This window comes from Hordeum vulgare, chromosome 7H, assembly GCF_904849725.1.
Source record: "Hordeum vulgare subsp. vulgare chromosome 7H, MorexV3_pseudomolecules_assembly, whole genome shotgun sequence".
NCBI classification, from domain to species: Eukaryota; Viridiplantae; Streptophyta; class Magnoliopsida; order Poales; family Poaceae; genus Hordeum; species Hordeum vulgare.
This window is the reverse complement of record NC_058524.1, coordinates 580,557,191-580,571,487: the sequence shown is the minus strand read 5'-3', so window position 1 is coordinate 580,571,487 and position 14,297 is coordinate 580,557,191. Positions and strand designations below refer to the sequence as shown.

Here is a 14,297-nt window from a genome sequence, read left to right as displayed (position 1 = left end):
AGATTCTGTCGGGGGAATTCCTCTCCTCAAGGGGGAAATTGAAGCCGCAGCCCCCCCCCCCCCCCGTCGAGCAGCTCTTAAAGTACTATCGTTCTCGAGCGTTCACAGCTTAATGCTTTAGAAATCACTTTTTCTAACCCTAATGACATCCACACCTCTTGTGCCCGTCTACATGTGAAGATCAAATGTGGGATGTCCTTCGAGCTTGCATAGCAAACCGGACATTAAGGGGAGACCTTTACATGTATGTTGTTCAGAACGCATACCCCTGCAATAATTTCATGCAGAGCTCGCTAAACAATCCCTTCAATTTTACGATGGACATGCAACTTCCAAAGTATCTCCGAGACCGGATTAATCCTCGAAGATTCCCGAGAATCCCTTCTATACCGAGGGGTCAACTTGGTGCTCCCACTAAATGAACTATGCTGAACTGACAAAGAAACCGTAAGATTTTGTTGCACTCCACGCTACAAAATAGAGGAGGTTCACTTTTTTTTAGACGGGTCACTTCTTCTTTTGTTTGAGAACACACATGTCACTCGCAACAACTTTTTTTGTTGATGAGAAGATTCACCTTTTTTTAAGGGGGTGATGAAAAGATTCACTTGATCCAACTTTTTTTTTTTTGCTGCCGGCACAACACGTACTGGGCTTCTTGATTCGCCTGGGCCGCTCCTGGGCCGGGCCGGTCTTGTTGGTAGAGAAGTAGTTCCGGTGGTGACAGGTCACCGTGCCGCTAGACCGCGGTCCACTCTTCGTCTCCTTCTTCCCGTGTGCCGCTCCCAATGTTTTTGGCCGCTCCATTCCACGCGCCTCCCCCTTCCGCTTCCGTGCCCTCGACCCACGCCCACGCCGCGTAATCAATCAATCAATCGATCGATCAAATCAACGGGCAGCCGCCCGCCGCCATCACGCGCCCGGCGCCCCCTCCCTCCGCGTCCCCCGCGGCGCAACGGGGAGCGGAACGCCGCCACGACCATGAAGCCGCACCCCCCGCTGCCGCCGCCGAGCAGCCGGGGGTGGGGCGGGGGCGCGCCGGGCCGCCGCCGGGCCTTCGCATGCGCCCTCGCCGGGGCCGCCCTCGCGCTCGCGCTCCTCTGCCTCTTCCACGGCGCCGCCTTCGGCCCCACCCTCCGCCACCCTCGCCTCCGCCACCGCGCCTTCCAGGCCCAGGCCCAGGCCCCGCTCCCCGCCGACCTCGCGCTCTCCTCCCTCCCGGTACGTATGCACGGTACACCTCGGCGTCGCGGTTCCCCGAGTACGTGCTAACGGCGAGCGGGTGGTTCGATTCGCTGACTCGATCGGCCTGCCCGGGGTTGCTGCGCAGGTGTGCGACGCGCGGCACTCGGAGCTGATCCCGTGCCTGGACCGGGGCCTCCACCACCAGCTCCGCCTCAGGCTCAACCTCTCCCTCATGGAGCACTACGAGCGCCACTGCCCGCCCGCGCCCCGACGCCTCAACTGCCTCATCCCCCCGCCCGATGGCTACCTGGTGAGTCCATCGACGAGCATATGCGTGCATGGTCCAGGACGGGCACATCGTATGTCGAATCGTGTACGTCTCCGTTTGTTTTCGCTCACGCCGATGTGATGCGGGTTGCGATGCTCAGGTGCCGATCAGGTGGCCGAGGAGCCGGGACGAGGTGTGGACGGCCAACATACCCCACACCCACCTCGCATCCGAGAAGTCAGACCAGCGGTGGATGGTGGTGAACGGCGAGAAGATCAACTTCCCCGGCGGAGGCACCCACTTCCACTTTGGCGCAGACAAGTACATTGTGCACCTTGCGCAGGTTCGAAACGTTCTAGGCTCCTATAGCAGATAACCCACCACCTTTTGGTCACCTTTGGAAGCTAACCAATTGTTGCCAATGTTGATTGGTGTGATGCTAGATGTTGGGGTTTCCAAATGACAAGCTGAACAACGAAGGCAACATCAGGAACGTGCTCGACGTCGGCTGCGGGGTTGCCAGCTTCGGGGCTTACCTCCTACCGCTAGATATAATTGCAATGTCACTTGCTCCCAACGATGTGCACGAGAACCAAATTCAGTTTGCCCTTGAGAGGGGGATACCGTCAACCCTTGGTGTGCTGGGTACAAGGAGGCTGCCATATCCAAGCCGCTCATTCGAGATGGCGCATTGCTCACGCTGTCGAATTGACTGGTTGCAGAGGGATGGGATCTTGTTGCTGGAAGTGGATAGGGTTTTGAGGCCTGGAGGGTACTTCGTTTATTCGTCACCAGAGGCTTATGCTCATCATGACCCAGTTAACCGGGAGATATGGAGGCAGATGAGCAATCTGGCTCAGAGGATGTGCTGGAGGATTGCTTCAAAGAAGGAGCAGACGGTGATATGGGTCAAACCATTGACAAATGGGTGCTATATGAGAAGGGAGCCCAGAGCACTTCCTCCCATGTGTGGCCATGATGATGACCCAGATGCTGCTTGGAATGTCCTGATGAAAGCATGCATAACTCCCTACTCCAAGAGTAAGCTCACTTTCCTGATTTGCCTCAAGATTATTATTGAATTACCACAGTCTATTCTCTACTGTACTGTCTCTTGCTTTTTTCTAGTGTTCTGCTTGAAATATACTTCACCCTGGCAAAAGTTCACACATGTTAGAGCAGACAAAGTGTCAAGAACCATTAGTCATAACCCTTTGTTGAGCATTGGCTGGCCATAATATAGAAGGATACTTTGGTCAACCTCTTATCTGAAGGGAATACCCCTTTCCAACTCTGTTTTATCTGCCTTATCGCCCACTAACAGGATCTAACCACTTGTTGCCCGCTCCATCACTTGCGATTACGACATCATGTGCCCCCTTATTCTGCAACTTTTGGCCTCCACAGATCACTCATTGCTGCTGATTTGCTGGTCATGACAATATGCCTGCATGCCACCACCATTGGTTACCTTTGCTTTGTTTGCACTATATCTGGTTTGAACTGTAGTAGAATATTGGCGTATATGGTTTGATAGTTTCCAATTTCTGCAGCAGAGTTTCCTGTAATTAACATTTCTAGTTTGAAACAGTTTCAGTATATTGCCATATTTGGTTGAGTTCATTTGTTCATATCTGTATATTGTCTGGTGCTGTAACTTTTATTAAAGAAAATTTTCATTACAAGTTTCTGTAATGAAATTTTCAACTTTACCTGTAGTTCTTCCATAAATTATTCTAATATCAAACATCAAGTGTTAGCTAGCATACCTGTACCCTGATGGTGTAATGTTCTTTCATTTAACCAGGAGTTAACAAGGTTAAAGGAAGCGAACTGCTTCCCTGGCCACAAAGGCTCACAGCACCACCCCCTCGTCTGGAAGAGATTGGAATCAGTTCAAAGAATTTTTCTGAAGATAATGTGAGTACTTTGATGACTGATTTTGCTATATGATGCCACACCCTTTCAGATGATGATCTTGAGCGTCTAACCTTGGAATACTGTCTGCACAGGAAATTTGGAATTCTAGAGTTGCTCAGTACTGGAAACTTATGAAATCTGAGATACAGAAGTATTCCTTCAGAAATGTTATGGATATGAATGCTAACCTTGGCGGATTTGCAGCATCACTGAGGAAAAAGGATGTCTGGGTAATGAATGTAGTCCCTTTCATGGAATCTGGAAAACTGAAGATCATATATGACCGTGGTTTGATAGGGACAATCCATAACTGGTAAGATGTTTGTGCAATACCTTCTGTCCTACTTCTCATCTATTCATTTCAGATTCAATTGTTTTAATGCTGCCTAAGTGACTATGCATACCTAAATTCTTAGATTATAATATTTTTTCGGTGACACATAAGGTATAATTTTATAACTATATCAGAGGTTTTAATTGCATAAAGAAGAGGTCAATATTTTGACAAGTACTCGTACGTGGAACCTGTTTTTTAGTGGTTATATATATGAGTACCACATTTTGGTGCTTCACAAAGCGGTTTATAACTGTATTATTTCCCTATGTTAGTTGTAGCAATAGCATTATGTTGTTTCAGTTTTATGTCATTATACCGATTGCACACTTTTAATATATAATCCACTCGTCGCGTTCGAGACATGCTGTCATGAAAGGAACCAAGTTCTCTCATCGAAATTTTTCCTTCCTAGCTGCTATTGAAGTACCCTGCCGTTGGCGTAAGCCCGCCATAGCACCGTCAAAAAAAAGTACCCCGCCGTTAACTGATAGGCACAGGAAAAACTGCATAGTAGAATTGCACAAAGATGAAAAACCAGAAGCCTGTCTCCATACCAGTGGATCTTATATTGCCTAACAGTTTCCATTCTTGATTCATATTTACTAGTATACCATAACTTGTTCCTTAACTAGCAACATGATGCTTACCATCTCGGTCTCGTGGTTATCAATGAAATAAGTTTCTTGTGTATTGTTCTGTGTACTTCCATACCATACTTGATGCTTCATTCTACTACTCCATACCATTGACTTTATTCTGTTTATTTATGGTTCTTTGTTACGGAAGGTGCGAGTCATTCTCGACATACCCTCGTACCTACGACCTCCTTCACGCCTGGCTCCTGTTCTCTGAGATGGAGAATCAGGGCTGTGGCCTGGAAGATCTGCTGATCGAGATGGACCGCATCATGAGGCCTCATGGGTATGCCATTATCAGGGACAAAGCTGCTGTCATAGACTACATCAAGAGGCTCTTGCCCGCACTGAGATGGGACGACTGGTCATCCGAGGTGAAACCAAAGAGAGACGCGCTTTCGTCAGCAGGCGATGAAAGAGTCTTGATCGTGAGGAAAAGGCTATGGGATCAGGCACCAAAGGCATCGTCGTAGCAAGCAAGCGCAAAATGGTTCTTGTTCTGTTCTTAAGTAGCCACTGCTAACCGTCGTTTCCCAACTCCTAGTTGTATTATACAGTAGTTCTCTACCTTTTCCATCAGCACTTCCACACACACCATCCTTTCTCCGCAGTTTTGTGCCTGTGATGGAATGTTCACAGAAGAGATAGGAGTATGACATGCAGAATTGCAAACCTCAATGGTTCTGAATTCATAGGACAATATGGTCGTCAAAAAATGCTAATCTCACTTCCGTAAATTGTAGCTGTTTTAGAATTGACACTTGGAGATTTGCCATTGGCCATTACTTTTCATGTCAGTGTGTTCTTAAAAAGCGTAAAACTATGCTATTATGATATTTCTTTTGTTGTGACAAAGCTTAAGTTCATGTCCCTTTTTGTCTGAAATGTAAATAATTTTCTCTTTTTTCCTTGGATTTTTTATGAAATTTCTGCGAAAAAATGAGTAACTGATCGCTGGCCTGCACCCGTAACCAATCTTGTCTGATCTTGTGCAACGGGCATGCCATCACTCGGAAGATCGCGCAACCCTGATACTCTCCTTGCACCGATGCCGCCATGGCTGAGCTGTGCTGTGAAGGAGAAACTAAGATACCAGCGCCACTGCCATGGCTTAGCTGCGAAGGAGAAACTATGAGGTGCATGCCGAGATGAACCAGCAAAGGATGTGAAAGGAGTTTCTCCTATTTTTTTCAAGAAGAAAAGAGGTCTGGAGTAGATTTTTTGAAAAGTACCCCAAAATTACAAGAATATCTGGGATACCAAAAATTGTTAAAATTACAATATTTATTTGATTTAGATACCTCACAATATTTAAAATTGTGTTTTTTTCTAAAACTATAGGCTAAGGAAACTAAAAAATAAAAATAAAATCTAGGCAGAGCCTAACTTTTACATTTTTCAGTGGATTTCCTTTTAAACAAATTTAAAAAACTTGACAGTAAGTTTTTCTCTTTTTTTTAGAACACCTGACAGTAAGTTTTTTTTAAGACAAACTTGACAGTAAGTAATCTGCCGATGGAGTAGGAAAAATCCGTCGATGGGCGTTTGGGTTGCAAAAACCTTTCTTTCGCTTCTGACCGTCGTCGTTGTGAAACACGCTCCTCGCCATGGCGGGCGGCGATTTTCCTCCCGTGGTGGCTGTCCCGGAAAGGGTTCGGGAGGCAGATGATCAGATGTCGAAGAAGCAGAAGCCGGAGCCGGAGCCAGAGCAGCCGCAGCCGGCGGAGGAGGAGGTGACGGGTGTCAATCCATAGTCCAGTTACCTGGTGTTAGGAGTAAACTCGCTTAATAAAGCCTTGTTCGGTTAATCCCACCGAGGAGGGGATTGGAGGGGATTGAAGGGGATTGACATGAAATTTGACTTGTAGGGGATTTAATCCCTTTCAATCCGCTCCAAACCCCTCCAATTTTAAAGCAACCGAACAAGGCCTAAAGGAGGAATGCATAGTCGAGTTACCTGGTGCTAGGAGTAAAGGTATCCATGCCCTGACGTTTTTCAGAACTGAGGGTCAAGTTTAGTGGTGCAAAATGCAGCTTACTGTAAAAATCCTGCTGGCCTTTTCAGCCATGAATGATAACTTCACCAGTTCGTCCACCATCCAGTTCATTCTTGAAATTTGCGGCGCTAGTAAATTTTACTGCAACGTACAGAGCACCGTTTCTTTCAATTTGCAATTGAACCATGCACCACATTTATGTTATGTTACTCCATTCAACTTTTACATGTTCTAGGCTGACAACCAACTGTCTGATGATTGCAGACGCACATTCGTTTCTTTTAGTATTCATTTATTTGAAATGTTCGATCCTATTTTTTCGCAGCCCCTTAGGCCTTGTTTGGTACTAGTGTATTTTAGGGAATTTGTGGGGATTATCCCGGTTAAACCCCTCAATCCCCACACATCCCATAACATCATTTGGTTCTAGTGTATTTAACATGTTTCATCCCCACATTTCCCCTCAAATCCCTAAATTATAGTGCATTTTTCTCAATACCCAATACACTACCCCTACCTAGTGTATTGGGGATAAATGAGGATTTGAAGGGATTGGGTGAAGGTTGGGGTTTCACCCAATCCCTTGGGGGATTATCCCCACCAATCTCCTTAAAAACACTAGTACCAAACAAGACCTTACGGTCCAATGCTCCATACCGACAAAACCTTCAGAGAGGGATTCCCATTGTGTCACTCAGCAAATATTCTCTCAATCAAGATTGTAGCTTCTGAGTATGGCTACCCACTTAATGTCTATGGCACGGTAATAGCCAGGGATGATTTGGATCGCAGATCTGTCTATCTATTCCAACGTGGTGAGGACAATCACCAGCGCATCACCTCAGAGGTAATGCTTATATTTTGCTTGCATGATAGCTAATGCACCTCTATACACGTACAATTTCCCAGTGGTGTATTCCTTGTATTGCTCTTGATATCTGTCATCTGATTGCAGTTATTTGAAATAAGAGTAGTGAATTCATAATGGATGGTTTATATGGGTGCTAATCGTCAATCGATTGTTGGCACATGAAACATATTTGCAACTTTGTGTGACTGAAAACTCCAATAAAATTATCCAACAAAGAATATATTCTACAGTATTGGTACTATATGGGTGCAGATATGGTATATGGAGTAGAGTAAAATCTCTTTTATACTTGGACCATCATACAATTATCGTATTTATGTATGGGGAACACTATTCAATGATTTGTTAAATGTGTTCCACACATAGTTTTAAATAGCTGGCTATAGCCCCGCTATAGCCCTGCTATAGCCTTTTTAGTAGGGTGTCGCTAAATGGCATCACGTACGAATATGCCGCTATAGCCCGATATAGCCCGCTATAGCTGATTTTCAGGCCTGCCGCTATTTGCCATAGCCCGCTATTTAAAACATTTTCCACATGAATAATCCTTATTAGGCTCTCTATATTATATACTTAAACGATGGACCTCATGGATGGGTATGCCATGTTTGCTGTGCTGATATTATCAGTTTAATATATGTTGTTTCTGACGTCCACCAAATACTATAAAGGCTTCCCTTTTAGCAAATAATGTTAGGTGGCCTATGATTTGCCAATACTCCAGCATTTCAGTTTTGTTGTACCACAACCCTTGCGTGTGATTAAGAAGAGTAGACAAAATACGTGAAAACGTGAAACATGCCTGAAAAGTGTATATATATTCTGGTAATCGTGTTTCCTCGTTCAAACTCAAGCAAAGAAATATAAAAGCTTCGATTTCAAACATAGACATTCCAAAAGATACACCAGCAATTTATCTCTCCGTACTTATTTTGAAGGACAATTCGTTGATTTTGACTGGTCCAAAGAGAGGACTTATGCTCTGCGGTTACCTATTCTTCGAAATCAATCTGAAAGTTAAGGATGTGCACGGGAGGGAGGTCAAGGATGAAAGACTCAGCAAAGGCATGCTGGATATTAATGGCATCACAAGACAGGCATCAAACTTGGAATGTGGGGTCGAAACAGCCACGCTTGTCAGCATGCACAGCACATTGGAGATGAACTTTGCATTTGTTAGGGACGCCGTGGAGGGCACTGTCGAGATCAGGATCCTTGAGGGGCCTGCTGATCTCCATGGTAAGATCATTGCTACCACTAGCAGAGTTCCCTGTGAAATTGTGCTACATGATAGCAGAGTGAATGGCTTGCTTACTGCTGGCGATGATCAAGTCATGTAAACAGCGCGCCGCGTGGTATGTCTATCTGTAGGTGAGATGCTCTTGGTGACTATTGCTCCTGAAGGTGGTGCTGAGCTCTTTCAGCAAAATGTTAGGTTTGCTTCAAAGCTCAACGGTTATGCCGCCGAGAACATGGTGTGTGGTAACTATAAGATGCAAGTGAAGGTCACTTGGTCGATCATGATGTAATTCCTGCTTTACTAGTTGTGCTAGGTCAGGTTTTAGAGAGAATCCCTGGATAATTTGCAGTATCATCACTGTGGAAAAAGGACGTCCGGGTAATGAATGTAGCCCTTTCATGGAATCTGGAAGGCTGAAGATCATATATGTCCATGGTTTAATTGGGACGATCCATAACTGGTAAGATTGTTGTGCTATACCTTCTGTCCTACTCTCCATATATTCCTTTCAGATTCGATTGTTTCAGCGCTCCGCTGACCAAGTAACTGTATAATCAGATTCTTAGAACCTTTCTTTTTTCGGTGACACACAATGTATGATTTTTATAACTATATATCAGAGGTTTTAGTTGCAGAAATAGGTCAACAATTCGGCAAGTCTTGATGAAAACCATACGAGAACCACATCTTGGTGCTTCTCAAAAGGGGTTTAACTGATGGGCGCAGGATACATTGTAGTATAACATACAATTGCGCAAAGATGAAGAACCGGATGCCTGTCTCGACATCGGGCGCTCCTGTCTCGCCCATCAGCTTCCATTCTTGATTCGTATTTTAGCCACAACCTCTTCCTTGAGTAGTACGATATAATGCTTGCTGTCTCGAGTTCGTGGTAATCACTGAAACTTCTGCATTGGTCTGCCTGACTCTGTACTTCCATACTGGATGCTTCCTACTACTGCTACATACAATATGACCATTGCTTGATTTGTTTACTTGTATGGTCGATGAAAGAAAGAATCTTGAACTCTTGATCGCGAGGGGAAATCTATGGGACGATGCAAAATGGTTCCTGTTCTGGTCTTATTCAGCCGCTGCTAACTGTGATTTCCAAAATCCTAGGTAAATTTTCTTTTTTGAGAAGCCAAAGCGGGTAATGGAAAAGGTAGAAAAGTTTAGTTTTACAAAGTTTTCTACTCCCTCTTATACATATTACCAAGTGAGCAACAACTGTTAGCACTTTGGCTATCCTTTCTCCGCAGTTTTGTGCACAGAAGAGATAAGATAGGAGGTGTATGATGACATGCAAAATTGCAAACTTTGATTGTGCTAATTCATAGGACAGTAACAGTATGGTTCTTGATCGGAATGCTGATCGGTAGCATTTCACAGGACAGTAATAACACTATTCATAGGATCAACGATGCCAAGCGCCGGGTGTTCTGTCTACAACCGAAATCCACCGGGCTCTCGCGCAGCATCAGCAACCCCTGCGCAGCCTCCAGCATCCTCTCGTCCGGCTCATCATTGTCACCGGCAATCGGCAATGGCGGCGGCGGCGGCATTGTTGCCGCTCTTTTCCTGGCGGCGGCGGCGGCGAGGATCTCCGCGATGGCGGCGTCGGCGTGCGGGGCGTCTCCCTGGCGGTAGTGCACGATGACGAGCCCGAGCGGGCCGCGCGGCTGGCCGGCCACGCCCACCTGCAGCGCCGGCGACCGGAACGCCCACAGCTCCACCATGGCCGGCTCCAGGTCCTCGGCCCTGGCGTCTCTCGCCACGTCCAGGCCGTTCTGGGCCAGGAACCTGCCCCAGCCGGCGATGAGGCGGTAGGCGTCGTTGCAGCTCAGCTTCTTGAGGTCGAGCACGTAGGGCCTGCCGCGCCGGTCGTAGGCCTGCACCTGCACGCACGGCTTCTCCTCCGCCGTCAGCGCCTCGTCAAGCGGGAACGGCTCGCCGCGCCGCCGCCAGCTCTTGCACGGAATGAGCAGCCGGTGCTGCTGCAGCACCCGGTCCGTCTTGTGCAGCCGCTTCCCGTAGACGCGCACCGGCCGGGACGCGCCGATGCCCTTCAGGACGGCCCGCAGCTCGCCGTCCACCACGCCGATCTCGTCGAGCGACGGGTCGTCCGCCGTGGCCGACCCTGACGGCGACGCCGACTCCATGCCCACGCCGGCCCAGAACACGCCGTCGAGCAGGCGACGCTTCTTGCGCTTCTTGCTTGGAGAAGATTGGGCCCGACGGCGGAAGGCGGCGTGAGGCCGGAGCGCGGCGGCGTCGGGGGCGGCCCACTGCGGCAGGCTCTGGTCCGCGGCCAAGATCCTCCCCTCGCCCTCCGCAGGCTCTGGCCGCGCCACCGCGGCGGCAACGGGCGCCACGGCGCAGCCGCAAGACCCGCCGCCCACCTTGGCGTGCGTCGACCCATGGCGGCCAATACCCGTGGTGGCGGGTGGAGGCGCCGTCCTCCTACGGCGGGGCACGCTTCCGACCTCCGACAGCGTCATGGTGGCCGCCAGGTAGGGGAGGCGGCGGCGCACGAGATTGAAATGAATACCTAGCTAAAGCTCTGGATTTTGGAACATGTACGCGTGGATACTAATACTAGAGTTTGGTACAGACTCCTCTCCAATACTCCTACTAGGAAAATGAGCAGTGATAAAGCTTTTGCTCGTCTCGAATTTTTTTAGGCAGTAAAACTAGACCTAAACCCTAGTCCTCTCACGCATCCGTCGGTATTGACCGTTGGATTCTGCGTCTTGGCTATACCTGACCGTCCGATGCATCATTTCCTCCTGTCTGGGCTGCTTTTGGGCCGACTGTCATTGACCTACTATTTCAAGACCAAATCGGATGCCTCTCTTTTCACTGCTATATGGGTTAACATTGGATCCCAAAAGAACGAGGTGATTCTGCTCCGTACCCACTCCCCTTCGTGAATCCCGACCCCTTTTGGTCTCACCCTAGGTCAGAGAGAGAGAGAGAGGGAGGGAGGGAGGGAGGGAGAGAGAGGGGAGGGGAAGGGAGGGAGAGAGAGAGATGACTGATGGCGGCGGCGGCGATTCCTAGCAAAAGATGTGCCTGTATAGCGCTTGAGGACACATAAACAACTAAAAACAGGGAAATGACTGATGGCAACGAGAGGGGGAGAGGGAGGGAGAGAGAGGGGGAGAGGGAGGGGAGTGGAAGGAAGGGAGAGAGAGAGGGGAGAGGGGAAGGGAGAGAGAGATGACTGATGGCAGCGGCAGCGATTCCTGGCAAAAGATGTGTCCGTATAGCGCTTGAGAACACATAAACAACTAAAAACAGAAAAGCGACCACCGACCATTGTGGTCCCAAGGTTGTGGACCAAGCAAGGAGGCGGGCAAGTAAAGCTCGTTCGTTTGTGATGTGTAGCCACCATCGGTGATGGAGGAGGTACATTATTGCCCTATTTCCTTTATTTTTCGCCTTCATATTTTGCTCCCTTCTATCTTCGACAACCGTGTTAGTTGCGTTGGTTTTGTATCCATTCCACTTAAACTCTTGAACCATTTCGTTGGGATTGATATTTTGTTGACAAACAGAGTTGATCTTGCATTGTATCACAAACTATGTTTTGATGGTGTTTGCATGGATGATTGATTGTGATCGTTGGCCGTGCTTCATGCCCTAAATAAGGCCCCCGCATATATTCAATGGCAACTAGGATTATGTGAAGTTTTATGGTATGATCGGCTTGCATCCTGTTCTCATTGAAGTTAAAACATGGTTCCAGGGCAGGTTACTTTTTGTTTATCCCTGTAATTTTCTACTATCTTTGTCCCATAATATAAGATCATTTTGCAAAGCTAAAACAACTATTATGGGCTAGAGGGAGAACCTATTTCTCCTTACTTGTGATGTGCTTTGCCTCGAGCATTGCTAGAGTGCAGAGTATATGTTGTATATGTCCTTGCTTATCCATTCAACGGATACTTCATATGCAGAAGATAAAGATCAACCATTATCGGAGATAATTTTACTTAGTTGTAGATACTGAATGATTTTTATTAAGTATAATAGTTTAAAAGAAGTATCATGGTGTGGTGCAGTAATAATTTAAATTTTAAAACTACACACCTTGCAAATATATTTTTGTTGTGAATGTGGGCATCCTGTTCCAGTTGGCCTGGAACTATTTGAAGGGTTTCCCCGACACAAAAAACTTAGGCCAAGGCTCACTTGAGCATATCTAATTATGTATAGAAGTTTAAAAATGTAATTGTTTCAGGTGCTTTGCCATTTTTTGCATGCTTTGTTACAAAGTTTGATAATTGGACCTATTTGCTATATGGAACATATGATGCATTTATTTGATCCTAATCTAATTCAGTTCCTCAACACTGTCTTTTGGTTCTCGCTTTCAACAAATGTAGTACCATCTATTTGTTTTTTTGACACAATACTTTGGGCAATGGTTTAGACTTCTTCAGACATTCTATTTATTGTCGACGCATGCTTGAAAACAAATTAGTAGTGCTCCATATATTAATGATAAGCTAATACTATGGAGTTGACCAATCAAATCATCGTCCTAACCCTCATTGCATTCATTGCATTCAGTACATTTATGTTCCATTTCTACTTAACATTCATTTGTAATAACTTCCTCGGCATGGAAACGTTCTTGGGCACCACGAGAAAAATTAGTGGAGGAACAACCTTATTTATTTTATTTTTTGTTGTCGCTTCTGTATTGATGCTGCCACAAAGATTACATGGACATAGAGACGTAGTGTTTTTGAAAATGATTAAATTATGGAAAACGTTTGAATGCTTCGGCCGGCCGAGCGCGCGATTAAGACTAATCCTATTGCATGGCTGGCCGTGTCAGCGATTTTCTTGCTACAATTGATGTCGGTTTTTGCTACATCCGTTTATTAAAAAAGTTGTATCCACGTTCGTCAGAGTTGCAACCCGAGTTCGTGGGATTTTTTTGCTACAACTGATGTTGATTTTTGCTACAACCGGTGTCGATTGTTGCTACAACCGTCCACTAAAAAAGTTGCATCCACGTTCATCGGAGTTGCAAGCCGAGTTCGTCGGATTTTTTTTGCTACAATCGGTGTCGATTTTTGCTATAATCTGCATCTCATTTTGCTACAATCACGCCTGATTTTTGTTACAACGCATCGTCGATGTCGATTTCTTGCCACAATGACGTCCGCTTTTTGCTACAACCCACATTTTATTTTGCTACCACGCACCATCATCGTCATTATTTTGCTGCAACCACGTTTTTTCTTCATTTGTGGCCGAAATTTACTACAACCGCAACTAGTTTTTGCTACCATCGATGATTTTTTGTTGCAACAGTTTGTTTGAGTGAGGTGTCCAAATCTAACGACTGTGGATCCCTGCATCGGAGGGCCTGGACGCAACCGACCCAATCCTTACGCCGGTCCGCCTGCGCAGATCGTTGCCCATAAATTATCCTTTTATACCATGGTGGTGTTAGAAACATCTCAGTAGTGGGGTAGAATTAGCTAGACCTTTTTGGGATTTGTTCCTCATACTTACAAGTTTTGTTTCTTGCAAGTGTGTGTGTGTGGGGGGGGGACTATTCATACTTGGATGTACATATATATAAAGAATATACCCGCAAATGTTATTTTGTGTGTTTTGGATCATCACTGTGCCAACACAAGTATGGAAGATGTACGATCATTGTTGTTTCCATAAAATTAGTTTTTCAACCTGTTGCTTGTTTAAGTTCCTTTACCGTGCATAGTTGCATATCTATTTTTATAGATTATACTGTAGCCTCACTTCATATCAAGAATGACATGAATTGTTGACAGTGTTTCCATTTTATGGGTAGATTGAAGG

At 46.3% G+C, this 14,297-nt stretch overlaps 1 protein-coding gene and 1 pseudogene across 1 annotated transcript; both read left to right on the top strand.

Annotated features, from left to right (window-relative positions):
- Positions 1-981: 981 nt before the first annotated feature.
- Positions 982-5,206, top strand: LOC123409375 (probable methyltransferase PMT9). Its single transcript, XM_045102298.1, has 7 exons — positions 982-1,221; positions 1,331-1,495; positions 1,614-1,796; positions 1,897-2,494; positions 3,261-3,373; positions 3,466-3,686; positions 4,497-5,206. Exons 1-7 carry the CDS (start codon positions 982-984, stop codon positions 4,816-4,818), a joined length of 1,842 nt encoding a protein of 613 aa, XP_044958233.1. The 3' UTR covers positions 4,819-5,206.
- Positions 5,207-5,952: 746 nt separating this feature from the next.
- On the top strand, positions 5,953-8,742 carry LOC123409374 (annotated as a pseudogene).
- The last annotated feature ends 5,555 nt before the right edge of the window (positions 8,743-14,297 follow it).

Bases quoted from the DNA above. Each gene is read 5' to 3' on its own strand.
- LOC123409375 (XM_045102298.1), top strand. From the start codon at position 982: ATGAAGCCGCACCCCCCGCTGCCGCCGCCGAGCAGCCGGGGGTGGGGC. The intron at 1,496-1,613 runs GTGAGTCCATCG...TGCGATGCTCAG, and splicing joins CCCCGCCCGATGGCTACCTG to GTGCCGATCAGGTGGCCGAG. The intron at 1,797-1,896 runs GTTCGAAACGTT...GTGTGATGCTAG, and splicing joins ACATTGTGCACCTTGCGCAG to ATGTTGGGGTTTCCAAATGA.